The following is an 11,054-nucleotide window of genomic DNA, read 5'->3' on the forward strand; positions in this document are numbered from 1 at the left end:
GAGGATGGAAGGAGGGAGAACAGAAATCAGGAGGCCGAGGCCAAGGGTTGAGGGGGAGGGAAGGAAGGAAGGAGATGGAGGATGAAGGGAGGGAGAAAGCAGCAGGCTGAAGTTAAAGGATAAGGCTGGTGTTTTTTATTGCATTGCTTACCGTCAACAAATCCTATGAAAATGACAAAATCAACAATGCGTTTGCTCTACTCCCGTTACTTTCTGACTTCCCACGTACCATTTTTAGCCGTCAACCCGGAAGTCATTGGCTCCAACTGTAAGCTAAAAACCTTGAACTACAGCTCACAAAGACATAGTTTCAATTTTAAAAATCGCTAACTGTTACCACGAAAAGTCAGGCTGTTGTAGTTATTACCAAATCAAATTCAAATGTGAACTTCATTACGCCGGGGACTATTTTCAGTGCTACAGAACTACTTTCCTGAGATTGCAAACGTGTTTACAGCCGGCTTATTAAGTTGTTTGAGGAAAAAGTCGGCTGGCCCGGTGCATCGTGATGATATGCTGCCCAGAGCAACGGCATGGCTCTTTGACGTGTTTTTAATCGTTTTTTTTATACAATGGAGATCTATGGCTGCTGGGACATGGCTTCATTGGGCACCGGCTACATGGATGAGACTTGTTGGCAAAATAAATTCATTGCTGATTTTGTTATTTTCATAGGATTTGTTGACGGTAAGCAATGCATTAAAAAACACCAGATTATCCTTTAACTAACTTCTACTCTTGTAGCAAAAAGTAAGAAGTAAGTGCAACAGTATTATTACGTCCAGTCAGAAGTTTTAGGGGTATCATACACAGTTACCGTATATGTTAGTGTGACTTAGAAGACCTGATCATTAAAAAATTCTACTGTGCAGGAATTGGACCCCAGTATTGACTCAATGCGCCGATGCTGTCACTTCACAATACTGTCACACTTGTAGTTTTTTTCCCTCTGGGATCAAGGTTGCCTGACTTTAGTCTAGTCATGCTCTATCTCTGTTATCTGCCTGGCTCAGTCTTATCGCTGTAGGCTCTACTTTGAGCTCTGCTGAATGAAGTGGGCTGGAACTACATTAATTGGAGACACCTGTGGTTAATGATTGCAGCGTTGGAGTATGAGAGTATAAAACAGGCAGATGAAAGTAGCTTACTTTACCTTCACAGTCTGCCATCACCATGTCTTTCTCTGGAAAATACCAGCTGGAGTCTCAGGAGAATTTTGAGCCTTTCATGAAGGCCATTGGTAAGATTTCTGCTTGTTGAGTGAGCTTCATAACTATTGACTGAAAAAAACATGTTGTCATATTCACATTATCTGCTTTGTTCTGAAGTGCAGGTGGAATTGGAATATTTTTTTTTTCAGTGACAAGTACATTTATTCTGTTTTTGGGGGTGGGGCAAATGAAGACTTTTGCAATGAAACATGGTTAACTGACTTATCTAGCATTAGCACTGGCACTTAAGTCTAATGCACTGAGTTACAGCTGGCTCTCAAACTGTTGGGCATGGAAGTAAGAATCACTTGCCTGCAATGTAAAGAACAAAACACTAATTGGCTGTACAACACATGCATAGCAATTCCAATCCAACATAATCCTGTTTTATCTGTGAATCAAAGTTTTTATCTGTCTCAACCAACTGCTGTCTGTCCTAGGTCTCCCTGATGAACTCATCCAGAAGGGCAAAGACATCAAGAGCATCTCTGAGATTGAGGAGACTGGTGACAACTTCAAAGTGACAGTCACCACTGGCTCAAAGGTCCTCGTCAACTCCTTCACCATTGGACAGGAGGCTGAGCTGGAGACTGTCACTGGAGAGAAGGTCAAGGTAAGCTAAGCGTCGTTTTTTTTTTTTTTTCCACTGCTGTGGTCTGACACTTGGTGTTTGAATATGTTTCCCCATTTATGGAGTAGGTTTCATGCTCTTTAAGAAGCTGACTTTAGGGTTTCAAAGTTGATGCAGCACTGTCTTTTCTCCAATGAAATGTAAATGGGGACTAAGGAATGAGTTGCTTAAACATTTTACTATGTACTTAAAGTAATTCTGACACTTGACTAACGGCAGAGTTGTCAGCTGCAGTAGAAATTGCCACACTAACATGAACTAAAGTTGATGGCACATGTTTTTCTTGCATTAGACTAACCTTGTGTTTCCACCTCAAAGGCAGTCGTTATGCGTGAAGGCAACAAACTGAAGGTCTCCCTGAAGGGAATTGAGTCAGTCACAGAACTGGTGGATGGGAGCACAATTGTCAATGTAAGTAGGCTAACAACGCAGGAAGTTCTTGACAGGTCTGTATTGAGACCTCAAAAGCCCTTCTAATGCTACTTTCTTCTCCCTTTTCAGACAATGACTGTGGGTGGCATTGTATACAAGAGGACAAGCAAACGCATGTGAATATCTGCACTTGGGATAATAAAATGTGTAAAAAGGCAGAACTGTCTTGAGTGTTCAGGAATTTGTTTTAAAGGCAGAAGCTAGATGTCCTGTGAATTCAAGCCTTAATGGGAGCACTGCCTTATGGCTGAGCTTTGGACTGGGTAAAGGCAACAAGCTAGTACTTTTGAGGTGCTCGGGTGGAGAGTGTTTGGACAATTGGGTAATGCAATCTTGTGTTTTATCCCCAAGGGTGGCAAAATGAGAAATTTCTCTCTACAGGAGATGAAGTATCCTTATTGAAAGGAAATCCACTCAAGTCTTGTGTTTTAGAAATTTAATGAAAAGTGTAGCCTACAAAAGCTTGAGCGGTACAGACAATTACCCTGTGACGCTCTGGGGGGTGTTACTGTGCGTTTCACAGTAACGCAGGGGAAGCTAATTAAAACCGGCAATGGGATGATTTCTTGATGCTTGGACTTGACTGCAGTTCAGTGATCACTTCCTCCGGTGGAAGAGGTTCTTGATTCCCTCCTCAACAGACCTGGGTTCATTCATCATGGTCATTGGCCGGTTCTTCAGCGCTGCTTCTCTCATACTGTGGTAAACGTACTCGTTCTGTTTGAACATCCTGAACTCCATCTCCGTCTGCATGCGCATTGCCTAGGGGAAAGGAAATATTGCGTTTTAGTTCATAGACCCTGGCAACAGTGTATACTACGCTGAAAGTGATGGCCTATGAATTGGCCAGTTAAGATTTTTGAGGACCATTTGCCCATAGGTTTTCTAATAAGAGTCTATAGATATTGGTCAAAACTAAAAGGATGGCTTTTTTTTTTTTTTTCTCCCCCAAGCTATGTCTAACTGAAAATCAAATTTTGCCTGAAAGTGGGAGGTAGAATCCAGTGCAGTCAGCATAAGATTTAAAGTCCCCATGAAATGAACGGCATTACTTCCTGGTAACAGTAGGCCTATATTTAATGGTGACCTCATGCTGCTCCAGTAGGCGTATACAAATTCCAACCAATAAACTTGAGTTTGACTAAAACTGCCTTTCTCTCCCTGACTGATATTCCATGGGTTTACACTTTTCAATGTTCCCTCATGTGTTTATGACCCGCCCCAACATCCTGTTTCAACAGCAAATGCATCAATCAAGGAAGTAAAGATGCCGTTTCATGGGGTCTTTATAGTCTTTACCTCCAGGTCTTTGGTGATGGGATGTGTAGGGCCGTGGGTGATCATGAGAATGGCGTAGGCCTTGCAGATCATCCCGTGGCCGACGTCTATAAGCCCAGCCTGCCAGTGGGTCACTCCTGCCCGCATGGTAGCCATGCCCAGAGCTGCGTTGTTTGGGTGGTAGAGTTTTCTGTCAGGGGAAGAATCAACATTTAAATTAATTTAGATTCAAGTTCTTTTTAGTTTTTTGGGGGAGATGGTTGACCGCTTACAGTCTGTGTGTATGCTTTCATAATTGCTGGCAAGAGTGTGTCCATCTAAGCATGACTGGCAAGAATGATTTGTGTACCTGAGTAGACTAGCATTTTGCCATAGTGTCACACTTATGTCCTACTCACATGTATCCGTCCACCATTTTGCGCGCGTAATCTGCAGCGTCATCAAAGAACTGCAGGTAAGCCTGCACCTCACTTAATGTGCTCCACAATCTCAGCAAGTAGATGTGAGTGTCAGCCAAAACTGTTTCTGTCTTCGTTATGCCGTCCCTGCACATTTTTACCACCTGAGAGGAAGAACATGGGAGAAATTTGAAAAACATTTTGGCAGTGGGACAGAAAGCTCATAAGAGAGACAGCAGAGACACATCTTTGATTTGAAACATACAATACTTGAGATATAAAGTACCTCATGGTAGTCACCGTTTAGGCGAGCCTTATCTATCTTCTCCAGCAGTTGATAGCAATAATCTGTTGCCTCCTTCACCTGCTCTTCTGGTGGCTAAGAGTTGAAGATGGGAGAGGGTCAGTGATCTGAGTTTAATGATGGGCTGAAGGCATCAAAGTTTATTGATTGTTACCACTTATTGAACAGCAGGCCTACTACACTGGCACTGAAATACACCACAACAATATGCTCAATCAAATTCTAAATTATATAAAAACAATTTATATAGAAGTAAGTTGCAAATGTTTCTATCTTAAAAGACATTGGTTGGATATACAAAAGTCTAGGCACCATGATAGCAAAGGTCTGAAAGCGTTTATCTTCTGTCTGGAGTAGACCTTGGACCTGCCAAAGAGGCCTGGTCTAAGACACTTGGACTATTCTCAGGCTAATAGCACCTTAGATCTGCTCCAGTTCTTATAAAGGCCCCTCATGAATCCTTAAAGGATGAGTCTTGTTTTTGATGAGAAATTCAGATGACCTGAAAGAACTCTTAAAAACCTTGCCAAGTTTGTTGGATAATGTTAAATGAATGGGATTCATCAGGGGTACTATGACAAAATTCATGGACAAATCAACAGGATGGGCAGATTACCAGATAACCAAACCATTTATTTCATCACAGTTTTATGGTCTGATTTCTTTCGGGCCCAAGCGCCATCTACATATCAGGGAAAAAGCAATCGTCCTTAAACTGCTTTCTCGTGCTTTGGTATGAGGCTCTGTTGGATTCTTTCATGGTTGGATGTTTAAAAGGGGGGGGGGGCTTATGGTATGGCTCCACTGTGCCGTACACTGTTGAACCCTTAAATGCTGCTGATAACACCTGGCACATGCTATTTATAACTCTGGACACACACACATACACAGAGAGAGAGAGAGAGAGAGAGAGAGGGAGGGAGTGAGAGAGAGAGACAGTGGACTGTTGATAATTGTGTTGTCAGAAGTATATTGCCTCCTGTTTCAAAGAGTAAGATGATGTCAAACCATCTGATTCAAGGCCATAGCATTAATACACTTGGGAAATCTTTATGGTGTGTCATGGATTGATAGACACATCTCACCTGTCAGTCTGTTATGTAGAAATTTGTGAGCAGTTTAATATCGGATGTGGAATGACACATTGAAATGCAGTTATGGTCCTGAGGTAATCATGTATTTCAATCGTCTCTATCTATCTGTCTCACTGTTTCTCAAATGCATGCACTCACAAACAAATATGGAAGCTGAATCCATTGGGAGTTATCTTTGCTTTAAATAGTTGCTCTCTCCTCCCTCTCATGTTTCCCCTCTGTCGTTATCGCCCATGCCAGTTGGCCAACTAAATGTATTGGGATTGGTTTGTGAGTAGTATAATTAACCGTAACTTGAAAAGTATAATAGTTAAACACACACATGCGCACAAAGACAAACCTTGACTCCTTCCACTTCCCTTCCCGCAATCTTCAAGTCATCTTTGATGCGATCCTTGCAGTGCTCACATGTGCAGTCGAAGAAGTATTGCGTTTTCAGCAGCCTTTGTCTGTCCTCTGACAAATTCAAAAAGTCCACATAGGACACGGTCAGCTCCTCTCCCTCTTCAATCTTACCCAGGGAACGCAGCTCAATCCTGGGGAGGGGAAACACACAGTTACGGGGACTTAGAAATGCAGGCAGACAGCAGAAATGCATGCAGAATGCCTTGTTTAGTTTTCAGGATCAAACTTCTTTTCTTTCATTTACACTTTCTTGAATGAACTGACTAGGTGACACTCGGTTCCATAGCGTTCCAAAGCTTTCAGTTCAATCTGTGCAGATGAAGGAGTGGACGAATAGAGGAGAAGCATCTGCGTGTTATTGAGATGCGTGAGCTGGTTACATGACAAGAAATAGCTGAATTTTTAAGGAACTGTAAGTTACATTCATATGAATAGGTAGGTAGGTACGATGGACAGACCCATAGACGCAGTGAGACACACACATGGACAAACACACAGAGAGTGACAAACCAAAAGTGCAACAGCAAAACCGTGTGTGAACATGAAAAGACAGTTTAGATGATAGACTGTGTAGGAGAGAGTCGAAAGATGAGCTCTAAGCAGGTACAGATATAGGTAGAGAAACAATTGTAACAGCTAAACGTGATGCTAAATTAGCTTGACAAAGGTTAGAGGTATTCAAGTAGCATGCTGTGTTGATAGGTTGATGTAGCTTTAAATATTGTACCACATCAAACCTATACAGCACATACTACAGGACACTGCCACCAAGGTTTGTTTTTTTTCACAAGGGACGGAGTGGGAAGATGGACGGTGAGGTTACTGTATGTTGATAGTTATGTTGATGAGCAGTGAAGCATTTAATGTGTCATGGGCTCAATGGTGCTTTTATGGATTATACTTAAAAGAGGCTGAAGTTGAGGTAACGCACCTAGGTTGAGAGTGAAACATAGTATTCACAGCCGATTGACTGAAAGACAAACAGGAAGCAGTTTACACCAAACGCAACCTGTCTACACCTAACACACACATTCACACACACTCTGCACACACACCTTAAAAACACTAAAACACGTAAACACACACACATACTGTAAAAAAAAACATTGTGCATTTGAAGTTGTTTTCTGTAATCAGAAGTTACAGCCAGTACCAGCTGAATACAGAAATGCAAAATGATTTTAAATGGACAATTCACTGATAATCATTGAATAGTGCTTGATCTCAAGTGAAGCAGCATTGTGTTACATACTTGCCGTGGTTGAGGATGACGGTGCAGTTCGGCCAGCAGTCGTGGTTCACCAGACACAGGTTAGGGAAAAGGCCCACGCCTACTGCCTGAAGACCCCGCTGGTCACTTACAGTGAAACCATTGCAATTGACCTGAGAAGAGGAGAGGAGTGGAAAAGTTAAGTGGAACATAGAGCTAACAAAAATAGTGGAGGGGTAACGGATGTCACAGAAGTCTGTTTTTGCGGTTTTCTGTACAATGCATGCACACTTCAATTTCAATTTCAGTTTCAAGGATCTAGTCAGTATTTTTCTGTTTCCTTCAAATGACTCTTCCAACCTTTTCCTCCAAGGCCAAAAGGACAAAGAGGATGTGATGGGAAGGTTACTGAAGACTACATCTCTATATCTATCAACAGGGGCGGACTTAGTGTTTTGGGGGCTCTAGGCAAAGGCAAGTATGGGCCCCCCTGACTCCCAACTCTCACGCTTTTTAATCCATCCTTTCTATATATAATCTTGGGTAGTTTTGATTAAAAAAAAAAATGTTTTAACTTAGTAGTAGCTCAACTACTGATGCAGTGTCAATGAAAATGAGCTTAAAGTCAAGTAGCAAAATCTCACTAGAGGTTGTATAACCCACAATAGTCTGACAGAGTAGGGAGTAGGATTGAAATGATTTATTGTAACGAAAAGAGGGGTGTTTTTCAATAACAAATTGATTAAAAATAGGTTTACATTAATTCTATTCTTGTCTTTTGTGGGGCCCAAGGCAGTCGCCTACCTTTGCCTAATGGTAAGACCGCCCCTGTCTATCAGTATAATAGGAAAAGGTGGGAAGGTGAATACGGGGATGACATAAAGAACGCACCACTCCAAAAAGGTGTGAGATGTCATCAACCGTGTGCTGCTTGCTTTTCCGGGGCCAGTAGTCCAAGAAGTTGTGGATGTCCACCTTGAGCTCCTTCAGCTCATCCTCGGCCATGTCATCCACGTGATCCTCCAGCTCGTCCAGTGTGGTCAGCTGCATGTCGGACATCACGCTGCCTTCCTTGTCAAGGCGCAACATGACACGGGCCACCAGCCTGACCACAATTAAAGAACGCATGTGACTTCAAAGGTCAAATTGATAACAAGCGCGCATTAGCTTAGGATGCGTTTAGGTGACTACCATACATGCAATTTCCGTTGTCCTCTATTCAAGCTGTGGTTCATGAAGAAATTAAATTTGTATCCCTAACCCACTTGATTGGATGTTTCTGTTCACAAGAATCATGATGTAAATATGTAACAAGAAGATAAGTATTAAGCATATTGGATGAGTTAAATGTCTGAATCCTAACCCTTCCTCTTCCCTTCACCTTCACCCACAACCTTTCACTTTATTCCCTCTTTTGCATTTACCTTGCCCCCCCCCCTCTATTTCCTCCTCCTCCTGCTTACCGGATGCTCTCATTGGGTGTCTTGCCAAAACTCTTGATGGCGCTGCATTCCTCCTTGTGTTCGGCCCAGCCGGCACGCTGGCAGGTACGGTCGCAGTAATGAGCAAATTTGCACTGGCCACACCGATGGAGCTTCTCTTGTCTGCGGAAACAGCTGTGGCAAACACGGTCCGCTAGACTACAGAAGAAGAGATGAAACAGAAAGAAAAAACAGAGATTTTTGAGGAGGATTTGGATTAGGGGATAGAAGGATGAGAAAGGTGGGGAGAAAAAAAAAACAATGCAAGAAAGTAAGACAAATACTGGATGTTGAATGACAAAGGACCAGCATGTTAAAAATACTGGTATTACTTTTTGTTGCCACCACTCCTTAACTACATTCTAAGTCGCATAAAGCATGCTAGCTGTACTTTATTGGTTGCTATGTGAACTCTTACGGTAACCAGGAAGCAAGTTAGTGTTTTTCCCCCTTTTTATATGTATTTATAGTAGTTTGACAAAAACATTTCAGATAATACATGTTGGTAACCATTTTATAAAAGCTATACTCTAATAGCCCTGAGGATGTTATTTACTGGGCTTATGGGCACTTCTGAGATACAGTATATGAGGTAAAGACAGTAAAGGATATTATTACTTTACAGAATATTTTAAATTGTTAAGTAGATGCTCTACTGGTGTACTGTTTTACACACTGCTCTCATACAGGAACTGGGAGAAAAAGTTGTCAGTCACAATTTCCCTAATGCGTCATTATTCTAAAGCCCATGGAAATGAGGATGCCAAAGGATGTTACAACTGACCATTATTGGCTGAAAGTCTGCAGAGAGTCTCCGACTCTGCATCAACATCTGATCTTTGATAGAAAGTTGAGGAATTTTGTTAGTTTGTCCGTCACTTCGCTATCTCAAACACCACTGATCGGATTTTGACAAAACTTAGCGGAATGATGCATCTCACCACATTTTTTTTTTTTTCAAAATTACAATGGGGGGGTGCTAAAATTTCAGGTCCATTCAAGGTGATTGGCCCAGAGGGGTGTGCATCATTTACGGGGGATGAAATGTTTACTGTTGCCTTGTTGCCATCTTTCTATCTCATTTGATTTGAACTGCACTAGTTTACTTTTTAAGTCTTTTATCTTTTGTATCTCTTGTCTGTACTTTTGCACTTTTTAATTGTAAATCTTTTACCTTTACTGTATTTTTATCACTCTAAACTGTATCACTGTAAAGCACTTTGAATTGTATGAAATGTGCTATACAAATAAAGCTGCCTTGCCTTGCCTTGCCTTGTTCTGTCATGTTACCAAAATATTGCCTCTAGAATCAACAGGCACAAGTGTCTTGGGGAAATTCACCAATCCACATGATCAAGATATCAGATAGTAAATCCATTGTCTGTAAGCATGTCCCCCATGTCAATGTGTGTGATCAAGACTAAACATCCTTACATGCACACTTTAGAAACAGAACTATTGTATTTAAGCATGTCCCTTGATATTAGACAGATAGTAAATATATATATAGATAAAGCAAATTATAGTAAAAGAACTATTAATTTGTTCGTGTGTGTGTGTGTATGTGTGTGCATGCCCACACAGACTTTTGAAGCTCACTTCACCATTGATTGAATTTTGAGATACTCACTAGATAACCTGCCAGTTTCTGTTTTTAAAAAAAAATCCTACCAAGCTATAAAATAATACATAAAATAAGATAACATGTGTCATGATCATACCTGGGTGAAACCAGGATGCACTGCCCTTGATAACTTTTAGAGGAAAAGTAAGACAATCTACATTTCAGCTGCCCACCTTTCCCCTTTCCCCCTCTCTTGAAAAATCTGAACAGACTCCACTGAGTATACACATCCGTGACTTAGCACTGTACCTGTCAAATACAACAGCCGCAACACTGGGCTCGGAAAATATGACATCTCCGGCCCACATCTCCTTGGTGGCCTTCAGACCCCTCCCCTTTCCAGGTGAGTCGAATACTGCGACGTTCTCCATGGTTAGCTGTGGTGGATCCCGAGACGGAGACACGGGGCAGAGGGACGGTGGGTCCAGCAGGAGAGAAAAGAAGAGCGTCGGAGTGAGAGAGAGAGAGGCTAAATGCAGAGGCGGGGTAGTTGAGGAACTCCTAGACCAATCTGTGCCCTCTTCAAGTATGACAACTGGACATTCCACACCCGAGGTACTGAAATAGCCGGCCACCTCTTGACCTGAACCAAGTGGGACAGAAAATGGGTGAGTTGGTATTTGTCACATTATTCTAATGAGAGATAAAATGTCCTGAGAGGACAAGCTTGTCAATCCTGTCAGTCCTGTGCAGAAAGTAACTCCAGTTAAATTCTCAGTCACACTCTTAGACTGCTTCACTGATTTGAAGTTGTAATTTTAGCTTTTTTAGCGAGCCAACTAGCAGAAATTCCCCCACCCCCCATTATGAAGTTGGTAGGTGCCAGGTCCCTGGGGGATATTTTTGTCCCTCAGTTGGGCCTGTCTGTCAGGAGGCAGCAATGGTGACACTGGACAGCTGCGGGACGTTGGACAGAGACAGAGCTGCCCTATCTCTCTCTCTCCCTCTGCCCTGTTCTGGTACTTTCTCTCTCTCTCTCTCTCTCT

The 11,054-nt window shown here is 42.1% G+C and overlaps 2 protein-coding genes across 2 annotated transcripts; one reads left to right on the forward strand and one right to left on the reverse strand.

The window, feature by feature from the left end:
• Positions 1 to 1,173: 1,173 nt before the first annotated feature.
• Positions 1,174 to 2,394, forward strand: LOC139660361 (fatty acid-binding protein, liver-type-like). The gene is made up of 4 exons (XM_071538477.1): positions 1,174 to 1,240; positions 1,652 to 1,824; positions 2,161 to 2,253; positions 2,344 to 2,394. The coding sequence occupies exons 1-4, from the start codon at positions 1,174 to 1,176 to the stop codon at positions 2,392 to 2,394; spliced, it is 384 nt and encodes a 127-aa protein (XP_071394578.1).
• A 383-nt stretch (positions 2,395 to 2,777) lies between these two features.
• On the reverse strand, positions 2,778 to 10,439 carry smyd1b (SET and MYND domain containing 1b). The gene is made up of 10 exons (XM_071538515.1): positions 10,318 to 10,439; positions 8,427 to 8,603; positions 7,855 to 8,068; positions 7,006 to 7,136; positions 6,685 to 6,723; positions 5,695 to 5,884; positions 4,237 to 4,329; positions 3,951 to 4,114; positions 3,574 to 3,742; positions 2,778 to 3,036 (listed from the first exon to the last, which is right to left on the reverse strand). Exons 1-10 carry the CDS (start codon positions 10,437 to 10,439, stop codon positions 2,872 to 2,874), a joined length of 1,464 nt encoding a protein of 487 aa, XP_071394616.1. The 3' UTR covers positions 2,778 to 2,871.
• Between the last annotated feature and the right edge of the window lie 615 nt (positions 10,440 to 11,054).

Source organism: Centroberyx affinis, unplaced genomic scaffold (assembly GCF_046629955.1).
Source record: "Centroberyx affinis isolate AG114_WGS23_722 - 3 ecotype Tasmania unplaced genomic scaffold, CSIRO-AGI_Caff_v1 ptg003282l_1, whole genome shotgun sequence".
In the NCBI taxonomy this organism is placed as follows: domain Eukaryota; kingdom Metazoa; phylum Chordata; class Actinopteri; order Beryciformes; family Berycidae; genus Centroberyx; species Centroberyx affinis.

Bases quoted from the DNA above. Each gene is read 5' to 3' on its own strand.
- LOC139660361 (XM_071538477.1), top strand. From the start codon at position 1,174: ATGTCTTTCTCTGGAAAATACCAGCTGGAGTCTCAGGAGAATTTTGAG. The intron at 1,241-1,651 runs GTAAGATTTCTG...TGTCTGTCCTAG, and splicing joins GCCTTTCATGAAGGCCATTG to GTCTCCCTGATGAACTCATC. The intron at 2,254-2,343 runs GTAAGTAGGCTA...CTCCCTTTTCAG, and splicing joins ATGGGAGCACAATTGTCAAT to ACAATGACTGTGGGTGGCAT.
- smyd1b (XM_071538515.1), bottom strand. From the start codon at position 10,439: ATGGAGAACGTCGCAGTATTCGACTCACCTGGAAAGGGGAGGGGTCTG. The intron at 7,137-7,854 runs GTGCGTTCTTTA...TCCTCTTCTCAG, and splicing joins TCTCACACCTTTTTGGAGTG to GTCAATTGCAATGGTTTCAC. The intron at 5,885-6,684 runs GTGCGTTACCTC...TCCCCTCCCCAG, and splicing joins ATGTTTCACTCTCAACCTAG to GATTGAGCTGCGTTCCCTGG.